At 39.5% G+C, this 24,071-nt stretch overlaps 1 protein-coding gene across 1 annotated transcript in view; it reads left to right on the plus strand.

Annotated features, from left to right (window-relative positions):
* The window catches only part of cdh13 (cadherin 13, H-cadherin (heart)), a 320,149-nt gene that overhangs the window by 144,397 nt on the left and 151,681 nt on the right, over positions 1–24,071 (plus strand). Inside the window, exon 7 of the mRNA XM_029434516.1 lies at positions 21,444–21,588. Coding sequence (XP_029290376.1) covers positions 21,444–21,588 — 145 coding nt within the window. The remainder of the gene's footprint in view (positions 1–21,443; positions 21,589–24,071) is intronic.

The raw sequence follows: 24,071 nt of genomic DNA on the forward strand, positions 1-24,071 counted from the left end.
GACCTTTAATGTTTATCTGCTCTACTGTAAGCCGCAATTGTTAACATGTCTGCTAGCTTACCACCGATAAGTCACCAAGCATTATTTTCAAAGTGTACATCATTAACTAACTACATTAGTTTGAGTGGTTACAGGATACATAAGAAAAAACCTAGTTCTCAAATAGCACATTGCTGGTCCTGTATGCTAGGCTAACATTAGCTTGAAATTAAAAACCTGCCTTTGTTGCTACTGTGTGAAACTACTAAGAAATACACACTGCACACCTTCACAGGTGTTTTCAATTCCTCAGGCTGATTAGACGGTACTGTAAGTCAGGTTGGTGGGGAGTTGATCTATGCTGGGAATAACATAATGTCACCAAAATCTGAATGTTAATAAGAATATATAAGGTGTATATTGTCCCACCCTAACATCTGAAACATGCAGTGCATGTGTGTCTGTGTGTGTGTATGTGTGTGTGTGTGTGTGTGTGTGTGTGTGTGTGTGTGTGTGTGTGTGTGTGTGTGTGTGTGCGCGCGCTATGGGTAGGGGCTTTAAAGAAAGATTGTTAAGAATAGCTCATTCCTTGTAGATCCATCAAGATTGTTTAGAAATAAATAACATTATTTATATGAATTCAATTATCATCTAAGCTGTACACATTGTGCCTCTTTCGAATACTTGCAGTATATTGATTTTATAATTTAGGCAGATGCTTTTTTTCATTCATTCAGCATTGCTACTATAATTTACAAAACAAAGATTTAAGACAGACCTTCACAGCAACCACGCTTATCTTATGCTTTTTCGAACATCTTAAGTGTCGTGACAAGCTCAGTGAAATAAAGTTTCTGGGTTGGCTATAACAAAAGTTGGTACATAAGACTCTCGGGACAAAGTCAAAGAGAGAATTGGGAAAGAGGACAGCAAAAAAGGGGACGAGCAGACAATGAGGGTCTGGGGACATCCTCAATGAAGATTTTACTTTATTTAGGAGGTATGAAAAAGTTTAGCTCAGCACAGATATTTTATAACAGAAGGACTGAGCTGAGTGAAATGTGAGGAGTGAGTTTGAGGGGGGAAGAAGAAAAGGGTGTTGCAGAAGTATTGTGGAGCTTGCAACTAAATTATGCGAAGACTGAACAGACTTGTACATTTAATTTCAATATCACATATTATTTATTAATTGAAATAAATGTAGAGGGTGGATTTTTGCTGACTCATTAATTACCTGAAAGACAATGTTATACAAACACAATATACACACACAAGGGTGATTTATTAGAACAGCTAGCTTCAGATTTTATTATTACCGAGTATATTAGCCGTCCAAAAGTAGCTGATTCAACTTTGAATCCCTTATCTTCCTTAACTTAGTTGTTTCTGCAGCGTGAAGACTTCTGAACCAATATTAACCCTTATCTTTGATTGATTTGTCTCTCTCACATACTCTTCTCTTATTGTTTGCTGCCTCAGATGCTGCTTCTTGTTTCACATTGAAGATTGTGTTGGAGCCTGTTATTTATTGTAAAGTTTTTGTATCGTATAGTATTTGCATTTTGCTGCTGATTTCATGATGTGACACAAGAATGAAGAAGAACACACCTAATGTGAGACTTTATTGAAAGGTAGAAAGGAAAGGTAGCCGGCTACAAGTTAGAGCAAAGAGATTTAATATATTCAATATCTAACAACACTTCACCATGCAGATAACTTGAAACCTCATGATCAGAATAAGTTATGCATTTCAGCTTTAACCACATAATTCAGAGTCTGGTTTTGAAAACCCCTCAATCATTTCACACTCATAGTCTGACCATAAACCATCTGACCATAAGAGATTTAATTGAAGGCTTCATTAACTGACTAAATAATTCAATCATCAATACTGAGTATTTATGTAATTGTGTTATTTAAGTTAACCAGTCTAATAGGCCATAGTGCCTGTCTATACGCATACTATACATGTGCATGTGCACTTGCAGGCTTCGCATTCTCTCGCCGCTCTGCTTCCTCCTTTCTTCGTCCTTTTCCCAACCCGGCCTCCATGATATCTTGCTCTCTCTCCTCTTATCATAAGGAGATAATAAGTCTGTGCCCCCGTCATAACTCAGAACAAGGGTCTCCTATCAAATGAAGTGTCGCCTTTTTATCGATGGTCTAACACTGTGTGCAGAATGGAGACTGCATCACTTTTATAGTGCCCAGTGGTCCTGGGAGGCTGTCCCAGTCACATTCATTAAGTGTGTCTCCTTTCCTAGTGTAGCTCATGGCTTGTGTGGGGATGAAACATGAAATATTCACTGGTAGATCAAAATCCATTACTCTAAAGGCATTTTATAGACAAAGTGAAACAGGGAGATCAGAGATCTTCCACTACTATATAGCAAAGCATTTTTTCATGTTAGATGTATCTGTTATAGCTGCTATGATCAATTTCTTTAGATTGGATCACATAAGTACTTGTATGTGAAAGGGGCCACTCGTAATAACAACTCATCATTTGACTCTGCAGTTCCTCTCACTTCTCATTTCTTTTAGTGTCTTCTAACTTATTGTTTTGGTTTTCTGGCTGCGGCTTTAATAGTTTGGTTCAGTCTCTCAGTTGTTTTCAGAAAAGTCTTAACACAAACAAAAAAATGGGTTATTGCAGGTTTAGATATACTGTGTCTTCAATCACACAACAGTGCTTCACAGGTAAATGCGCATTAAGGGTTGTCCGGATGTTTTGAAGTGGGGCTGTATGAGGTACTTATCCCTCGTCAGTGTATGTACCCACAGTAGATAGCCGTCAGCACGTCCCCAGTTTGGAGAAACAGACATCAGTACGATCTGTGAGAAAAGCAATGTACTGCTGTGGACGAGGTCTTCAGAAAAACACATTTTAGCCATCTCAAATAAAGACCCACCAAAATAAATCAATATCAGTTTAAGTGTACGCTATATTTAGAATATTTTCACAGCTTTACCTTGCCCTACCTAACACAGATTATCTTGCAGTTTTGGATTTAGGACTCCATGCCTTGCCTGCCTACCTATGTGTTTAAGGTGATGTATCAATGGTCTGTTGTACAGACAGCCAAGGTTGGATTGAACAGACTATTTTATGCTATGATCATGATTGATTGATATTGGCAAATAAATGTTCCACCTTCCCCACAAGGTCATGCATATACAACATGATATTGCCAACAGCTTTGAGAAAATGTAATCAATAAGTTTGACTTGGCTTTGTATCTAAATGCCGCGGTCAGAGATCTGGAGGCTCAACTTGAATTATATGGATGCAGACACTGTTGCAAGTTGAATAACAAACTAAGCAGAACTTGGGTAACACATTTAAAATAAAGCACAGTCTAACTTCAGCATAACAACAGCAAAGGGTCACCTGAAGATAGACGGTAACTGGGAATTCTAAATAGGCTATTACAGGAACAACAAGCAAGGCACACAAACAAACAAACAAACCCCTGACAAAGTAAACATTTACTGTGGAAGAACAAACACACACACAGCGATAAGCTTGGCCACATGTTCACAAGAATTTAATGTCAAACATTATTTTCTTATTAAGCTCAATTACGGTGAAAATGAATGTTAATGAGATGGAAAATGGAGCGGAAGGAGAGCGAGGAGTGCAGGGCTTATCACTGTGGTTATGACAAGCTTGGGTCGGGTCGAACCCTAATTGGCTTAGAACAAAGGACGTGAAGTGATAAATAACAGTCTTGTTTACACAGGTAAAAAGATGACCCCCAGTAATGCAGGTCATCGCAGCAATAAGTGTGGTGAGTGTATTGTACGTGCTTACCTTGGAAATGCTGAAATTCAAGGTAGACAAATACCATGCAGCTAGTTCTGTTTCTTCCACATATGGATTCCCACATACAGTAAACTCTTCAGTGTTAAAATATTAAGTTGCTGTATACCAAAGAGTCCGTGGTTGCAGCCTAATTGTATTGATACTGTGGTATATTATTTGAAATATTGGATTTTTTTTTAAAGGGAACAGTTTTTTGTGGGCTGCCTCAGTCAGAAAACATGGGATTCAACCAGCCATTCAGATTTAACCCCCCTTCCTATGTCACATGCAGGCTCATTACAATTCACCTCCCCCTATCTGAGTATCTCCACCCACGGCCTTGAGAAGAAGTTTCAGACAGAGGTTAAAGAAAAGTATATTCAGACTATATATAATAATTACATATTATAATTTTATTAATAATTCTTTTTTAACATTAAAGCATATAAACATGTTTTAGTAGAAACCCAAAAAACAAGTATGAATCTGAAAATGAGCGTTGTATATCCCGTCTAAAATCAGACTTAAAATAAATAGTCATCTTAATCCCAATCTTTGGGGTTGGTTTTTTGGTTTGCCTTCTTGTGGCTGTGTGCCTCACAGCACGATGTTGCAGCCTTTGCCTCGCAGTAGAAAGTAGCATCCACACTTGTGATGTCCTTTGACAGCAGATCTAAAAGGCACCATACTCTGCTCCCTATATTCTGCCTGTCAAGCCCAGTACACAGTCACAAAGGAAGGGCTCACGAAAAAAAAGATTTGGACCTATCTCAACTCTACAAAGGCCAATCTGTGAATTGACAGCTGTTTTGAATTTTAGATTTTTAAATATCTCAGCTTTCAAAAAATGTGCAAAGCTGTCCCCTCAGAAAAGTTTGTTTGGTTGTCAAACTGTACGGATACATTTTTACCTATATTTACTTATTTTTGAAGCAAAGACATCAAGTGGTGGCATCGTTTGACAGATCACACCCATGGAAATGACACTGGCTGTGGCTTCTGACTCTGACTCTTTATACAGTAGTGTAGGTTTTGTTTGTGTTTTTTGTGTTTTTTGTAGAAACAAGCTTAATTAAAATGATTAAAATATAGAACTCAGCAGTGACTGTTGACTTTTTGAAGGGTTCCATTTCCGGAAGTGAATTTCCCATTCATTCACCGTGTTAAAGTTTCAGAAAATCCTTATATAAAGACCTCTAAGCATGGAACTAAGCAAACCAACTACGAGACGAACATACTTATTTTAAAAGTGAAGTAACTACTCATCCCATAAACCATGACGAATGGCAACTCGCTGACTCTGAAAAATCACGAAAAACGTTTGAACTAACTCTTGTCGATGTCAAATGAAGACCGATTCAGCAACTGCATAACTTATTTCTCGACTCAAATGTTTTCAGAAACACATTTTGGTGAACTATTTTCCTAATGCAGGAGCAAGTTTACACACATGTCCATCGTGAGTGAGCCCCACCAATCAGAGACGTCGCCGTTACACTTTATGATTGTGGGTAGTAGTTGTAGTTGTGACTTGTGGCTTCTACAGGAGCATATACCTGCATATGGATGGTTATAAAATCAAAAATCCTCTATTCAGAACATGAAGGGGATTTTCACTTCCGGAAATTCACTGCGTTATTCATAGTAAAATGATGCATGCAACATTTTAAATGTATAAAATGACCGTCACCACCATACACCCATGTACACACACTTTGGATGCAAATTTCATTATATCAGATTTGCAAGCTGTCAAAAGACTTGACACTCTGTGGACACAAACTCTAACAAACATTCTGCACAATGTAGTCATATTTGCACATACATACTACAATCTATTCAAACATACATGAATAACATTTAACCAGAAAGACTGTATTTCAGACTCACCTTGACTTGACCCCTGCACATCACGATGGATGCTACGGAAACTGTCGGTCATGTATGTGCATTGGGAATCTGACAGTTTTACCATCAACAAGCTGCTTACTGCTGCTTATATGCTGCACAGTAGTGTGAAATACATGAGATAAAAGTGTGAATGAGAAAAAAAGTCTACTACTAGTGTGCTCCCATTTTGTCTAAAAATAACAGATAATCTGTCCACTCCACTCTTTACACACAGTACGCATACAGAACAGAGATGCTAAAGCATTTCAGTGCAGGTACTTGCATATAATTATTAAATTCCTAACGATGTAAGCATTAAATTGCTTCAGGCTTTTCATTTTGTCAGACATACAGAATAAATAATTCCAATTTGCTAATTTGGCAGGATTTCCTTCTTATACCTTGCAGCACAAGGCTCAGATCTCATGGATGCCTCCACAGATTTGTTGTTTAATCAAATGTTACAGTCACTGCTCCGCTTTCTATCCGCCCATTTGGCTTATACCTGCTCCACTGTGGCTTTTTTCTCTGCTTAGGTGTCAGAGAAAGAAGATTTTTCATTAATCCGTCATGTTGCTGAGGTGGTGAATGTCGGTGGAAATACATTTGACCCTCCTGGTGGTTACACACTATACTGTGTGTGTGTGTGTGTGTGTGTGTGTGTGTGTGTGTGTGTGTGTGTGTGTGTGTGTGTGTTTGGGTATGTGTTTCCGTGTGCACTCCTGCGTGTCAATGAATATATCTATGTATACGTCTCTGGATCCTCTTACTCATACATATGTATATTATATAGCCTTAGGAGCCAATGGAATGAAAAAGTTGAGTTAGCTTCAATCAGCAAATTATTAACAGTAAATGGAAACCAGCAGCAACTACGTCACAATATTATCTCTGTTTTAGCTCTATCTAAATGGATTATTTTAATCTAATGTAAATGCAGTATGCATACTGAATATTCCACACTTCAAACAAGTAGTTTAAAAGTTGTATCAATTTGCATGCTTCTTATGAATTACCTTATTATTATTATTATTATTATATTAATTTCCTGGTCCGATGGAGAACATCAAACTCAATAAGACAAGTTGAAACATTATCTCTATAAAACAACTACAGGATTGTTGTTGATTGACACTTAAACAATTTGCAGTAAATCACCTGACTAAAAAACAAGCAAAAGGAAGGCAGTGTGTGACTGAATGAATGAGCAAGAACGTGTAAGAAAGACATGTATTTTAGTGCACCGTTCACAGTACTGTGTCTCTGAAGGGCTTACTGCTGGAAGTGTGTTCACACAGTTTAACTAAATTAATACTGTTTTTCTATTTGCTGACAAAACAGCCACATGTAATGAATAATTTGGGGCCAGGGTGCCTCCAGACAGCTTGAAGAAAGAGAAAAGACTGCATCGAGAGGAGCAGAGAAGACAAAATGGTGGACCAGGGGGAATTGAGAAAAGGCGGATGAAATAGGAGAGCAATGGGGGATGATAAGGCGAAGAATAAAAGAAGACCAATAATAAAAAGAAATTAAAAAGCAATTTTTTGATTCATCAAAATAAAAATAGCATGTTCTGTACCATAGCATGCGCATATACAAGCCTACACACTTCAACAGACATGCACCACTGTTTCATATAACAGTCTAATGCCTTCCTCATTTATAGTAGGTGTAGCTTTATGAGCTTGAGGCCTGAGACAGGTGAAGCCTGTTGTCCACATCCCACTCTTGTTTTCCACTTGGCTGGACTGTAATTTCCTGGGCTTTAGAGAGCAGGATACGCTGCCCTGCACACTGGGAAATAGGCCTGATGTGCACTTAGTCCCTGTATGTGGGCAAAAGATAAAGGACAGACACATACACACCATCAACACCACCACAACCACCTACTCCCTGAGCAAACTAACCTCTAGCCGCCATAATTGCTCTTACCTTTAAGAAATGTAACCACAATACTTTAATGCCGCAGGGTCACACACCATCGAGCTCCAATGATAATCCCGCTGGTCTATAATTTGTGATTTCCCATGCATAATTGTCCAGTTAACAATGTTTGCGACACTCTGTGTCAGAGACACAGCACACGTCCTTTGCATCTGTTGTTTGGTTTGCTTTTTTCGGAAAACATCCTTAAACGCAAGTAATAGATTGAATGACAAAAATAAACTTTCTTTGAAACTCTTTTTTTACAGTGCAGTTTATAGAGATTGTCTTCAAAGTTGAGTCAATTTGTTTTCTTGTTTTTAAGCCTTCCTTCAGGTCAGGATCATTCAACTCTAAGAGATGTGTCACTATCCTGCTGTCCTTCCAGAAACCTCCTCAAACCCCTGCAGACATACTGCTGTGCCCCTACTCCCAGATAACCTGATTAAGCAGCCAGTGCCCTGTTGCTTAGCCTCAGGTATCACTGCTGCTAATTCAGCCTGTCCGCCGCCTGCTGAGGCACATGGCACAGCCCCTAATGCACTGTGCTTTAGCACTGGAGCACTTCCACTTTCAGCTGTAGAGACTGGAGACAGAAACACTCTCAGTATTATCCACTAAAATGGCGACATTGACCACAAAAGGCGGAAGATGGACTGAAATGGGTCTCTAAAGTCTATCCTGATTGAAGTACAAAGTAAATACAGTAAGAAGACACAAAGTAATTTATGTGAATGATTGGCCATCTATAAATGAAAACACACTAATTATTTACTCACTCCTGCGTCGGTTGAAAGTCGCTTGTTCAAGTTATCAGTAAACACACGTCCAAAGTTTCTTTCCAATCTTTTCTTCAAACAGTCAAAATGAACAACCTTTGGTTTTCCTGTATACCACAGCATGTTTTGTTACAATAGGATGCAACGGTTGACACGTAGAGCAAAGCTTTTTAAAGTACAGGTTAGTATAAGTTATGGATGTCTGGATCAAGTCTTTTTGGTCCAGATCTCCATCTGAGTCCTTTAATATTGAGTGTTTGTTGTCAACAAATTCAATCAAATACTTATATAAACCTAATTGACACAGCTGCACGGTGCACACTCAGGCCTCAACATGACGCCCTATAAACCCTACAGAACACCATCAAGTTGAAAACGTAACTTATTGATGATATGAATGTAATTTTTTACGGGAGGATGCAACTCCTCGAATTGACGTGACGTGATTAGAGACTACAGAAACAGACTTGGAAAGAACAAACCAACCCGACATCTCAGAAGTTTAACTTCTGTTATTAATAAATGAATATGTAATTTTCTTTCTGCTAAAAATGAGAAGCTGATACCTGAATGTGTTGTATACTGCTTCTTGCTTATAAGAAAGAGAGAGGCGAGATATCAGATTAAATAACAGACCCGTCAGACAAGACAGAGTTTAGTGAATCTGTGCCCACCCAGGTTCAGAACTCAGAGTAACTTGCACTGGTAAGCCTAAATCTTTTTTTGTTTACATTTGCACACTACAAATTGCTGTCTTAAATGTTTACAATACTAGCAGGCTACAATAGGAAAGGATTAGCATTTTGATCAGATTTATTTCAGACGTTACGGTCCAGGAATGTTCCTGGACCAGACCTGATCTGGGCTCGGAACATCTCTGGCGTGAATATAAATTGTTGAAACTTATTTTACATTGAGTCATTATAACATTGATTGCAACTAATTCTTTATTGTTAATAACCTACCTACAGTAGACTAGTATAATAAAGTATGTTGTAAATGCTGTGAAATATCTTTCTTTATTTGATGTCCCAGAACCTTTCTTGTAGAAGCTCAGTAGATGTAAAATATTACTTGCAAACACATTTGACAGTCATTGTATTTAAAGTGACAAATGAAATACTTGTACAGTAATTGCACACCGCTGTCTTGTTCAAGGCATAGAGTGCACCATATATAGGCCTACCCTAAGCACAAATGTTGCACTTTACAAAAGAAGCGAGCAGGGGGCAGTTGCAGGCAGGTAAGCCTAGTTTTCCACCGGCCTTCCAAACAGTACCTTCAGTGCCAGACAAAGGGACATTGAATTATACCTTAGGAGATGAAGGGGGCTATTTGGACCATGATACACCAGGGAGAGCCTTTGTGACTTTCGACGCCTTTCAGAAGCAGGATTATTTTTTTTTATCTTGCCAGACGGCCAGCTGATAGACAGATATTTTCTATCTTCTCTATACTTTTAACTCCCCCACTCCTTCTCACCTTCCATCTTTTGTTCAATCTCCTTCCCTCCAAAGACCATCTATTTATATCTTCTTTGACGTTCCAAGGGCTTCTTTTCTTTTGATATAATGAGGAACATTTCAGATCAGTGACTCTGGGATAAGAGACAGAAAAAGAAATCCACACATAAAACAATCTAATATTCCAAAAACAGTTTTTTCTTTGCTGAAGAGCACATTAACATTAAAAAAAGAAAAAGAAAATTCCTGAGATGTCCATGCTGATAACAACTAGCCTAGTAAAAAGGGTTTTTAAATTATCATTAACACTGGCTTTTTAACTACAAAACATTAGGGATGGTTATTCAAACATGGATTACATGAAGAGCTATCCTGAGATATCATTTTCAATAAAAATCATAATTACTGCAAAGTTTAGAATGTAGGATGGTTCTTTTTCATGTCTTAGCAACCCGTCAGAGCACTTGATATCTCATATTACACTGCAATAGACTAATATGATAATTATTTGGGTCATTGGGAGTACCAAATCGAAACAAATTACTTACTGAGCTGAACATCCTGTACTAAACAATTTGGGACAAATGCATGCACCATTACACTCCTAACTTGGATTTAGCTGTTGCCTAGCTATACTCCATGTATTACAAGACAAAACAATTTGGTAGTGATAGTAGAGTCAAGTCATGTTTTTATCATGCATTTTAGACTTTAACTATGTTTTAGCGTGTGTCTATAACCCTCATACTTATTTTTCCCACGTCTTGCTTTGGCCATGATCAGGTTTCGAGTAACGAGCTCCCATAAGGAGGTATCTGAACTTCCATGAAAGCATTATAATCATACATCTGTTGGGGGACGGAAGACATTACCAACAACTATTATTTTAATCAGTCACCTGGCTACTTTATTGTATAATTGTTTAGATTCTAATAGTAGTTATGATTAACACGCGTGTACATCACTAGCTTGGAAACAATGCAAGCTTAATGATAGAGAAACGTGCCCGTCCGTCTGAATCAGTCCTGTCCCAAACGCTCTATATGAATATGTGTGTGTGCACTCAGTGATTGTCTCATGCCAACGAGAGAGCAAAGAGTCATCCTTCAGTGTTTGACAGATATAAGCAAAATAATTCATGATTTAGGATTTGCATTGATGGAACATACTCATTAGACAGGCTTCTTTGGAAAACACTGATGCCAGCAACTTGATGATTACACAGCATTAAAAAGTCCAATGAAAGCCCTGCATTTCCCATAAAATATACACCACACATTTGTCTATGGGCTTAATGAATAAATGAATGAATTATCTTTATTTATATTCGGTTTTTTTTTTTTAACAGCAGAGACGTCTCTAAAACACATTGCAAACACACACTATGCTGTCAAACTAAGAGGACTGTCATATGAGGGAAATGTGGCTCAGCCTCACACTGTAATCTTACAGTTTAAATTGTTCTGGAACATTTCTGTTTTGCCAATTATGCAAAACTAATGTCAAATGGACCAAATCATGTTTAAAAAATAAAATATGATGTAAAGGGTTTTCCTGCAGTAATATACATGTATGTTTTTCCACTTAATATTTTTCTTTCAAGGTTTACATTTTTGGTTTGTAAATATTCAGTCTTAAAACATACCTGTTTACTGCCCATAGGTGTGCAGTATATAAATTTAGAAGGAAATGTGTGAATGTGTCAATGTATTTAAGACATTTTAGAAATAAGGTTTAATTATTCTTAATTACAAATGTTCTGATCGTTCACGAATAGGCATAACAGGCTGTGTGGAATAAAACACAAAATAAGCCTATTCCTCCATTACAATAATTCACTGTATGTTTACAATCGGGGAGGCAAACTCATTAAAATATGCAATATTTAAGATCAGTTTATATGACGGAATAGTGGAATTAGACTTTTACGACCCAAAATGTTCTCCGGGGAGAATTGCCCACGGACTCCTCAACTTGTTTTATTGACCCCCACAAAACTCAGATTATAACTTGAACCCTAATTATACACTTTATTTACAGTTTACTATGTCCACCTAATACCAATGCAGACTTATACAACAGCCCTGCAATAAATCTTACCATCATAAAAGTAAAAAAGTGCAGTTTTTGTTGTAACCATTGTAGTTCTAATTCTATGTTTTGATCATTTTAGGGCAGGGGTCGGGAACCTTTTTGGCTGCGAGAGCCATAAAAACCAAATATTTTTTAATGTATTTCCTTGAGAGCCATATATTTAATAAAATTGAATGCAACTTTATGCGTGCATTTTTAAGTTTAACATGTCTCCGAGTACTAATAGCGGTATCAGTGTTTAATTGAACAGGTGCTCTTTTATTAAATAAACTAAACGCTTATGTTATTTATCTCATTTATGTGCACGGGTGTCAAACTCAAGGCAATTATATCCGGCCCGCGAGAAAATATCATATCTCTGTCATAACTGGCCCGCCGGTTTTGGTAATTAAATCAATGCATGGCACAACCACGGGAAAATACATTTGAGGAAGTATCTAAATGTGTGAGAAATGAAACTGCTCCGAGACAAACTGACGGGACTGACGACAGATGGAGCGCCTGCGATGTGATGAAAAGAGCGGATTAGTACAGGATGCGGAAGAAGATACACCGTCAGCTGCATCTTACACCAGGAAGCGCTGTGTTGTAAAGCTCTGGAGATGGAACATGTAATAAGCACCGTAACACAGACAGGAAACTTTATAAGAGTCAATTTAAGTCTTTTCTGAACATGGCTGAGTCGAGGGAAAGTGCTGAATAGATTTTTCGAGTTGCGTGAGGAAATCTACCAGTTTTTGTAAAGCAAAGGGAAACACACCACAGATCTCTGGGACGATATGAGCTGGACTGTTTGTGCGACATAACGAAGCATCTCACTGTTAAACCTGCAGCTTCAGGGCCGTGTGATCACGGACATGTGTGATGCAGTGAGAGCTTTCTAAGCCGAGCTGCCTGTGGGAGACTCTGATGCAGAAGGAAACTTTGGTCACTACGTGTTTCCAAACACTGACAAACATCTCCACCTCTGTGTTCCCGACAGCATTCTGCTGATCAACTGAGCGACTTTGCAGCTCAGAAATTCAAATTGAACAGCTCATCAATCCGTTTGCATTTGACTTAAATATGTTCCATATATTTTTGCATTTTATCCAATATGTGTACCCTGTTCAATAAATGTGGACCGTGTTTGGCCCTCGACGTAGTCCCAGTTTTTAATGTTGACCCTCTCTGTGATTGAGTTTGACACTCCTGGCTGCTTGCTTTGCGCAGTTTTTCCTCTGCTCGGTTTTGCAAAGGGCGGGGCTTCGCTGCCGACACACACATGTGCGAACACACCTCCAGTCAGAGACAGAGCGGAGGAAAGGACAGGGGCGAACAAAAAAAAAAAATCTGCTGCTAAAAGTTTTACTTTAAAATGACAGTATAATTATGTATTACTTGATTACTAAAAATATCAGCTCAAATTTGTCTGCGAGCCATATTTTGTCATCGAAAGAGCCATATATGGCTTGCGAGCCATAGGATCCCGACCCCTGTTTTAGAGCATAGGTCTTCAACAGGGGGTGCTGCAGGGGGGGTCGCAAAATTGTTTGTAGATAAAGCAAATATTTTTTTATTAAAAAAAAATATTTTTTGCACATTCACATCCCCCCCCGTCGCACACAACTCGGACAGCCTCTCCCTCTCGCACAGAACTCTGACAGCATCCCCACCTCATTTGAATACCGCTGCAGTAGGGGGTCCCTGCTCCATGCTACACCAGTTTGGGGGTCCTTGGCCTGAAAATCATTGAAGACTCCTGTTTTAGAGGATGTAGTTTGTGATGCTGGTGAATTGAATTAAATGGTAACACCAGCATATGAGACAATGAGACACCACAATGAGAACGCTAACACACTGATTCTTAGTAGGTGTAATATTTATTACATAAGCAAACCGAGTGTAATGCATTAGCAAGTTAATAAGTGTTAAACAGAATGCTAATTATTCAGCTTTTTAGTCATAAGCCAAAGTGCTGGACACATTAAAATGTTGATGACGGCTCGGGGACATGAATATCTGTACAAACTTACATGACAATCCATCCAATAGTTGTTTCATCAAAGACTTCTTATGCAAAACCACAAATGGCAACTAGAGAAATGTCAGTGGATGTCAGTGGATCAACAAAGTCATCAGGATACATTGTCTTGGAACATGAACATTTATTTACAATCCATCTGGTACAATAGATCTGGAGATATTGAAAACGTTGACCTACAGGTAATGCAATATGAAAATTCAAGGGATGCCCAAAGTAGTAGTTGTATCCCTGTGGGTATCTGTAGCAAATCTCATGGGGATCCATCGAATAGCTGTTGAGATATTTCACAAAAAAAAAAAAATATCAACCTCATTCTGCACTTTCAATGTCAGTTTAAAATTCCATGGCAATCCATCTTTTAGTTTGGACTGATGTGGTGAACCAACTAACAGACAGAACATGTTTCGGCAGAGCCCTAATCTTTTAATTCAGGCGGATTAGGAGTTTTTGGTTCCACTGCTGTAGCTTTGATGGCACAGAGTTGTGGCTTCACTTTGTAGAAAAAATGTGCTCTTGAGCAGAAAACTCCTACGGAGTCCCAGTTATTCTCCCTGTGTCTCTCAGAGAGCGATGGTGAGAGCATGAAGCACACTTGGCAGCCGTGCTTCCTTCTTGACAGCCTGCTTCCATGGCTTAATTTCATTGCTATAAAGTGTTTCAAGATTTTGAAGGTATATGCAGCAGATGTGTACAGGACCGGTGGATTAACAAACTTGTATCCCAGGGGGTGTTTCTAAAGGAAGCTGATGCCTTGAGGTCTGAGCTTTAAGAGGAATAGAGGGAAAAGGGAAATGATCTTATCTAAAAAACATTGCTTTGTTGTCATCACAAGTTTCTTCACACGTATACAGGCTGTGTGTATCTCGCTGTGATGTTTGTCTTTGTAGCTTTCACAAAATGAAAACATATTTTACTATGAAACCTTGAAACACAATGTGATTACCGATAGCATACTGCATTTCATGATGACTGTTTGAACTCTAACAGTCAGTGTGGCTGCCAGCTTCCCGTCTTCCCCACCATCATTAGGCTGCCAAGATGTACATTGACGATACACGTCTTTGATACCTCTGACCCACCCACGGGCGCTTCTGTTTCTAGATATTCCGAGCTGAGCTGACCAATAAAACTCACTCTGCTGGAGTTGCATAGTAAAGCAGTGATCAGATGCTTCCCTTTGCTGTGTCCAAGGGGGAGCATTGAGGAGAGTTTGAAGGAGGGAAGGCTCTCCCTCCTGGGGACTGTCTGAAATGTGTTAGGCCAGGACCGGGGTTCTGCGGGGTGGAGCGCAGCCTGCTGATAAAGGCTGAGCCCCAGGAGTGTTTGGGAGGTTCTGGGAACTATTCACCTTGGAGCTACTGCAGAGCAGTTTCACCGCGATCTTAAGAAAACGGCAGGCAGGCATATCCTCTTTGAATTCAGCACCCCAGCAAAGGGAGGACTACTTGAATGGTTTAGGAGGAGCTGCATGCTGAGTGAATGTGAAATGAGGCGATGGCAGTGGATGGCAACAGAGACGCCTCCATATGCATGACTCGGCACCCTTTTCACCACTTCCCTTTTCACTCTTCCTATTCTGTCTGTGTTTATGGCTGTGATAATGCCTTCCCAGCTCAGATACCCATTCCTCTGCTACTGCCACAATAAGCCAATCACCCAATTGACTTGGGCTTCAGCTCACACCTCTGCCGATATCCCTTCCCTGTAATCAACCTAGCTTCTCATCTGGGAACAAAGGCCTTTCAAGACTCATAGCGAGGAGGTATCAATGGAGACAGATGAGAGAAGAGGATAGGGAGAAAGTGAGGAGCATAATGTTTGGTTCTGCCTCAAAATTTAGACAAAAAAAAGACAGAGGCTTTCAGAATAAAGTGTAGTTTCTCGTATTCCCCTTTCAACTGTTCAGTTACAGTTGCACATCCTTTTCTATGTTTGCGTTTGGCAACAGGCATGTGTGTCTCTTGCATGTAACACCGATTCCTCTTGTCCATGTGTTGAATAACGATAGCCCTGAATCCTTTCCACGCTGAAAAGGATCGAGCCACAGTCCTCTTACACTAAGGTTGTACCAGTTTTTTAATGGTAAATTAAAAACCTCCCAAAAAACAAACAAACATAGTAAATGGTACTTGTCAACTAGAAGCCTTACATGGTTGAACTCCTTTTAAAGCAACACAAATAGAAGACATTCACAATGTAGCATCCATTTTTAATAAATCAACCATGGTGTATTCGTGATAAATAAATATGAGCAACACTTTAATAAAGAACAACCGCAGCCTTTAGAGCGACCTCTCCACCATGGAGAAGGGTCAATGTCTCAGATTCATGTCTGTGATAATGATCTCTTAGAGAAAATAGTCCCACTCAAGCTTCTCTGACACAGTCTCAGGCAAAAAGGGAAGTGAGTAGATAGCATTCACTGAGACCTGTAATGTGAACAGACAAGATGAATGTAGTCATAGATCGACACTCTGAAGGAGGAGCCAACTCAGCCAATAAACACAGAGGTAATGGTCACAGAGTTTATCATCCCCGCTGTGACTGACTGCCGCTGATCTGACTCGAGCAGGGCCCATCTTCTCCAATTCTCCTTGCTTTAATAAGTAATTTTCCCTCCAAATGAAATCACTGCCCACTCTTACACACATAGATGCTAATTTTAAACGTGAGAAAATATTTTGCTCTGATCCATGATAGAGACAAAATAGCCTCCTCATTTTGCTAACAGGCAAGTGATGAGCCGTTTGAGGAATGCAATGCCTCGTGTCGGACTTTAACTTCCCAAATCCACGCACACGCACATTTACACGCACACACACACACACACACACACACACACACACACACACACACACACACACACACAGCAACCTCATGATTGGGAATGTAATGGAGCATTTTGTTCGCCCATTGATGCACAAAGTGACACTAAGTTATATTTAAATCAATTTAAAGTACAGTTTACATTCAAACAAGTAAGATTATAGATTCTTAGACGTTGTCAGTTCCCCAGAGCTAGAAGTGGTATATATATATATATATATACAGTATATATGTATATACTATATATTTGTGTGTGTGTGTGCAGTAAAACCTATAGGCTGGAGGCTAATTGGGTCTGAAAAGACCATATTTCATATATTTCGACATGCCCACATACTGAACAAAACATTCTGTTTCGCCGTTTTTATGTCCATCATGCACAAACCAAATCATATGCACATATTCTGTGAGGTCTTCTATTATGCAAAGATCTCCAAGAAGAGAGGACAGTGCATAGGTGGGGATTTGCACAAGCATCCAACCACCATGGACCATTTAGGATTCTTTATACACAAGTACAAAAAGAGCTACTAAAGAATATCTGGCGCCTACAGTAGCAGCAGTGCAAAGATGAGAGCTGGGGAAGAAAAGGTATGCTGCTTTTACCAAATTATTTTTGATGAATAATCCCACTGTTGAAATCAGACTCAGTATTTCACATAAAGCCTGCAGGGTAAGACAAATGTTCTTTGTAATACATTATGGTTTTGAGACAGGGTATAAAAGTTATGATAGCCACCATCATTATTTACATTTACTTCAGAATAAATGTCAGTCTTGCTTCCCCATCAAAAAATAGCAACTGTAAGTAGTAGTAGAACATTAAATGTGTGGTTAGTCAGTGAACAGAAATGCAGGAAGGAAGCAGAGAAAGAAGAAAAAATAGCTCTGTTCCAATTACCATCACATACATAATGTTATATGTATTTTTACAGTTATTAATCAAAAAATGTTTGGGATTTTGTTATAACAGGAACTCATTTAATATAGGCCTATGCGCAGACGGACGTCAATCAATTTTCTAAAACTGGTGCCAACAGTGTTATGAAGTGGGAGGATATATTTTGTGCCCTTGGTTCCGGAGGTAGATGTCACATTTATTTCCTACAAGGACGACGTGACTCACAGTCGAAACGCTTTCGTGACAAAACCCATCAGTGCTAAGTGTTAGAAAATATCTGCTTCTTTGGTGAAAAGTCAAATGTGTAAAAATGTAGGTCGACAAGGGAATGTAGACTCGCAAAGGTTAGGGTTATGCAGCAATGGGATGCATACATTTACCATAAATAAAACACATACAAACATAAATACAACACTGAGACAATGGTGCTGGTGATGGCCTAGTGGTCTAGTGGCACGGCTTCCAAATACAACACCAGATGGTTGTGAGTTGAATACCAGACTGCCACCATTGTGCCCCTGAGCAAGGTACTTAACTCCAGGGGGACTGTCCCTGTAGTTAGTTCAATGTAAGTCCCTCTGGATAAGTGCATCTGCTGAATTACCTATAATGTAATGTAAAGACACAGAAAAGATAGAAATTAAATAAGTCAAAAAATTATACAACTTCTTATTCTTAGTTGTAAAGATTCACCTAAAGATTGAGTTTTTTAGAAATCCAATTTTACAATCTGCAGCTTGAGTCAACGAGGGAACGAGGTGGTCATGACCTAAACTTTGTTACAACATCTGTAGTACTCCCGTGTTTCTGTGCTGAGGATCACAAAGATCATTCATTGAAATAGATTTATTGGGGGGAAATACGTCTTGAACCTGCGTCTCTTCCATTTTTCAACTCTATTAAACTTAACAAAGAGCATTTTCTTTCTAAAAATGTTCAACTTATTCATTTCAAATTATTATTATTTGTGAGAACTTGTAGCTGATTAACAACCATTTGCAACTTAATTTGTATCTAACTGCAAATTGCTTCTACCGTTCCTTTGTGCATCGCATAGCTTCCATCAACACTAGACTACATCATTTACACTGCATCCTAATATCTTTGAGCGTACTAAATCATTTCACATTTTCATTGCGAATGCACTGCATACTTAAACCCCGGTTAGAACTTGTGCTATGATATTTGCAAGTCATATGTAGCTCGAAGAGAATTATGCAAATCAAAAGCTTTTCATAGCTGCCTTTGTTTTAAGAATCTCACCTTTTGCTATGAGACTATGTGTGTTTGATTATATATTCCCTCCGTCTGCCAAACAGGTTATTTCTGTGTTGTCGGTGTGATCCCCCATTCAAAGGATCTGAAGCTCGGCACCTCACAGCTAATGTTCTCATTACAGCTCAGACATGCTGCGAAGAAAAGGCAGACTGCGTGCATGTGTTAATGTGTGTGCGCCTGTGTGAGTGAGTGATGTCATGCGTACTGATGCTTGTTGGCACAGGACTGTAGTTATTTTGCCATCATGTTCAAGAGTGATCCCTGTACTCTTGTTTCAGCCTTCTACCTGTGTGTGTATGAGTGTGTGAGCTGATCAGTGGATAGGATGAAGATACATGTTGGGTTGAGAACACCATTAGTTGAGAGTCAGCAGTTCTGCAGGATGGAGACAGAGGGGGAAATGGTCCCTCTCATGAATAGACTCCGATGGTATATTCTCAAGGCAGAGAGAGAGAGAGAGAGAGAGAGAGAGAGAGAGAGAGAGAGAGAGAGAGAGAGAGAGAGAGAGATAGAGAGAGAGAGAGAGCAGGATGAGATGATATATGAAACCATTAGGCTCCTAACACCTAAAACACTTAGTTCTGCTGCATGTGTGCCATTACTGCCATTATGCTATATGCTCCAGGCTCCATGGTGACGGACAGATAGGAGGACAAAGAAAGAGGAAGACAGTGGGGGGGTGGGAGAGATAAAGGGAGAGGGAGAGGTCCGGGATGACCCATGTGATAGAGAGGTTGCGTGATGTCATGCATTACTGATTGGAAGAGGGAAGGCTGGCAATGCAATGCCACAGATAAAGCTTTCTCGTTCACTCTCTCTCCCTCTGATAAATCCTTCCAGCCCTGCTCCGGCGCTAATAAAGGAAGTAAAGTGATCTCTTTTGCCACAGATTAAGATTGGAATGGAGGTAATGTCTTTACATATGGTATCTTTATAGGATACAAATCGCTGACTTCCTAGAGTGCATAGCCTCTTCTGCAGATTGGATTTATAGCAGAAGACATGCAAAGATTATTTCAAAAGTGATCCAAATCTTGTGACAACCAGCAGTGGCAACATACAGGCTATTATGCGTCCAATCACTTTTCGTATGCATACTGTGCGGGTGTGCTCATTTTCTCAGTCTGCAATCTCCATTATTCATTGTATCCAAATGTAGCGCTTCAAAATGAATACCACGTTATTTCTGAGGATAATAATTTGTATAATTAAGGTAAACAAATGAGGCCACTGCTGAGATAACCTTTGTTAATGAACAAGATAAAGCCAACAAGTCACCTCAACTACGCTTTCATTTGTAATGGTATTCACACTAAGCCATCAAAATTAATACGACAATGATACTTTTTGAAAATAATTCTCATGTAGCATCTTAAAGGGAAAGCTGAATAATGCGTTCGGTCAATTTGGAATTCGGCTTGTATTTATAATTATAGGTCGCAAATATGTGCTCCCAACATTAGTCAGGAAAGCGCTATTCTTCTGCATGGAGTCAATTTGTAACTTTTTTGGCCATTGTTATGCATTGTGAACGCAATTGTGTCAGCACAATTACCAGAGTTACTAATAGTATACACAACAAATTAACAATAATGCAGCTGGTTGGAGTGCACCTCCATCCCTATATACTTCAACTACATCTATTTAGTCGGCTCAGCTTTAGTTGTGTCTGTTTAGTATTTAGGAGCTGACAAAAGAGGACAGGGTCGTCCCACTCTGGATTAAATTAAGTATTGCCGAATTGATATTCTGCATATTTCAACTGTACTCTGTTAAACTGGCATGGTCTCCTAGGTGAACGGTGAGGATGACTTGCAAAACTGCAGAGTAGGGGGAAGCTGAATGCATAAGTATGTGGTGCAGGCTGATGGAGGGTTCCTCGGTGGAGGAGCAAACAAGGTGAAGAGGCAGAGAGGAGGAGGAGGAGGAGGAGGAGGAGGAGGAAGTTTTGTATCTCGAAGTGCCTGTAAAAGAATGTGAACAGGCATACAGTATATACAAGGACACAAGGTGAATACGTTTGAGGGGAAGTAAGAAATAAACAAACTAAATGCAGTGAAACGTTTTTACCAGATAATCACTAAACACAATTTCTACAGCGTGGATGTTTGAAAAACTTGATACAAAATTGTAATTACAGGCAAATGTTAAGGTACTGCTAAATGCTCAGACACTTAATAATACAAATTATGTCATTATTGTATTCCAGGGAAATTGCCCACCACTGGCAACAAAGATAGAATAATGTGTGTTTATCCGTCTTAAGACAAATGTTGCTATTAAGCATTGTTGTCATTTTTAGAGGGAGCTGCAGTAAATTGCAGTGATGTTTGAATCCATTTTTAACTGTGGCTGTATTTTCGTTAGAAGACAGGTGGGATGTTTTTGTAGCAGAATGCAAAAGAGCACAGATTTTGAACCGCTCACATACAGTTTACAAAGATTACTGTAAATAACAGTTTGTTTTCCTTCCACATAGCTGGAAGTTTCAACCACAGACTTCGCTGGAAACCTTGTTGAGGGGCCGGTCATACTAGAGATCATTGTCATCGACCAAAATGACAACCGGCCCATCTTCAGAGAGACACGCTACACAGGAGAGGTGCTCGAGGGATCCCCTACAGGTAGGTGTCATTGTTATATTGAAGGACTCTGGGGAGAACTTGGCTTTTATTGGCTTTAGTTGCACAGCAATATCACACACACACACACACACACACACACACACACACGCACACACGCACACACACACACACACACACACACACACACACACACACACACACACACACACACACACACACACACCATGATTGCTATATTTGAGATGTCTCTGATCTCAGGCGCGGTGTGGTTGTGCCGATGTCTACATTTATGTCCCAGTGGTTTGTATGTGATGTCGTGGTGCTGCAGTCAAATGCACATGACTTGATACAAATTACTTTAAGGCAAACAAGTCTTTATTGACAATAATATTCCACAGTGTTATCAAATATATATGTTTTATGTTGCAGGATTTTGTCTTGAACATGTATTGTTTGTTCATAAACAACAACAAACACAAAATGTATTCACTACTTCCCCTTCTCGCCCCTATTTTCCTGCCCTGCTCTTTGGCTGAAATAGAGGGTGACACATTAGTGTATTTTTAGTGTATTTTTCAATCAAAAATTCCCGTCCTACTACTGACCTGTTGTAATTATGATTCCTGTCCCATCCCACTCGCGTGATGAATAATGAATGTGGCTCTTATTCCACGGGATTCCCGAAAAAATGGAACTGAAACAGCTAAATGAGATTTGATATGACATTTGTAGAATTGGAAAGAAAAATACCATTTATATTATACGATTGAGAGTTTTTTAAATCTAAATGTGATGATCAATATGTATAGACAGTTTGTTACTTTATGGACTACTACCATTATATAATACTAATACAGAGACTCTGCACTACCTTTCTTCCCCATCTCATGGTCAAGTGATTCAAAATTGATCATTTTAAGGCAAGTCTGGCAGAGCCTTTGAGAATACATTTCACCTTTGGCTTCTACTATAAATCCTAACGTTCTCTTAGATGCCTTTGTCACTTTGTCACAGGAGCTGCTTCTTTTGGCTCTCTGAGCTGTTGTGACTGGTATCACTGTTGCTATCATGGTGACAGTTGTGCCCTCACTGGGCTGGATTATAAATAAATGCCCTTTGAATGTACAGCGTTTCTATTTCAGGAAAGTTCTTTGCTAACCTACTGCCACCTTTTTTACAAGCAAGTCTGCATGCGTGTGTCAGTCATAAAAGCAGGGTAAATTATGAAAAAACATCTTTTTTTACGCTATCTACATACAGTTGTGGTGTGAATGGCAGTAATCCACCATACAATGGTCCTATATGACATGATGCCTTGGTGAGAAGTGTGTAGGCGGTGACATCCTGGACACACTAGGATTAGTTTCTGCTGTTCATTAGACTCTCAAGTCAGCTGACAAATGCTTCGCTCAACTATAGACTGAAGACAATCTTCCTAATTCCGTTGCTAAAACTGGATGGAAACAATTATAGAGTTAACCCTGCACATTAGAACCAATCCAAAGTCTTTGAGGAGGCCGTTCATATTGGGCCAGGTGGCAGGCAGTAGTCGTGTGCTTGTAAACAACAGAAACACATTCACAGAACTGCTGTTGCTACAGCTGCTCTGCTACCAGACACACACAGACGGTTTACCACAGGTTGACTGCTGTTCAAAGTTAAAATCTCAGAGCTCTCCCCCTGGCAGTAAACGGCTCCAGAGTGTGACTCTATTTGCGGGTTTCATTCCTACAGAATCTTCGATTCCCTCCCGGCTCTCACCCGCAGAGTCGTCCGTCCTAGATGACCAATGACAGCATGCGTGTAGATAAACGGTTGTGATTGCCCTGTCCAAATCCAGGACATGTAAGGGGAGTAGCTTTGTTCACAAAACTATTGACGGTTCCCTACCTCAACTACTGAAATATATACTTTTGAGTCCCACAATGTTTCCAACTGTCATAGTTGCACTTCATGGCGCTGATGATGAAATGAGCAAAAATCAGTTGCTTCACCCGGTGTGCTCCCGCTGTTCACCTTGAACTGTGTTCCACTGATGAAAATGAAGTGAAAAAAGAGCCCCTCGGGTTTACCTGTCAAGTGTCTTAAGGGCAAACATGTTGCAGCGCCCAGATTGTTTGGAGAAATACGTTTGTGGAATGCAGGTCCCAGTCAGATGGTTAGAAGTAGAAAGCACAGTGGAATAAAAAGCTCCGCACTGCCAATCCTATGATGGTTGTCACTATGTTTGTTCTCACATCATTAGCACAAAAAGCCAACAGACAAAAACTTTAATCACCAGCAGAGCTTCGTAGATAAGAGGGATCAGTCAACAGGCGGGCAGAGGAAAGACACACAAACACACACTCTCACACACAGACAGCTTCCCATGAAGACATTTGGAGCTTGCTGAACTTGTGTTGTGAATTGCTAATACAGACATTGCTTATGCAATGGTATACATTAGGCAAGCAACATTATTTCATTACTGGCTATGCACACCAAGATTATAGACTGACAAACACAGTTGAATCTCGTTAGAA

The sequence above is a fragment of the Cottoperca gobio genome, chromosome 6, assembly GCF_900634415.1.
Source record: "Cottoperca gobio chromosome 6, fCotGob3.1, whole genome shotgun sequence".
Lineage (NCBI taxonomy): Eukaryota > Metazoa > Chordata > Actinopteri > Perciformes > Bovichtidae > Cottoperca > Cottoperca gobio.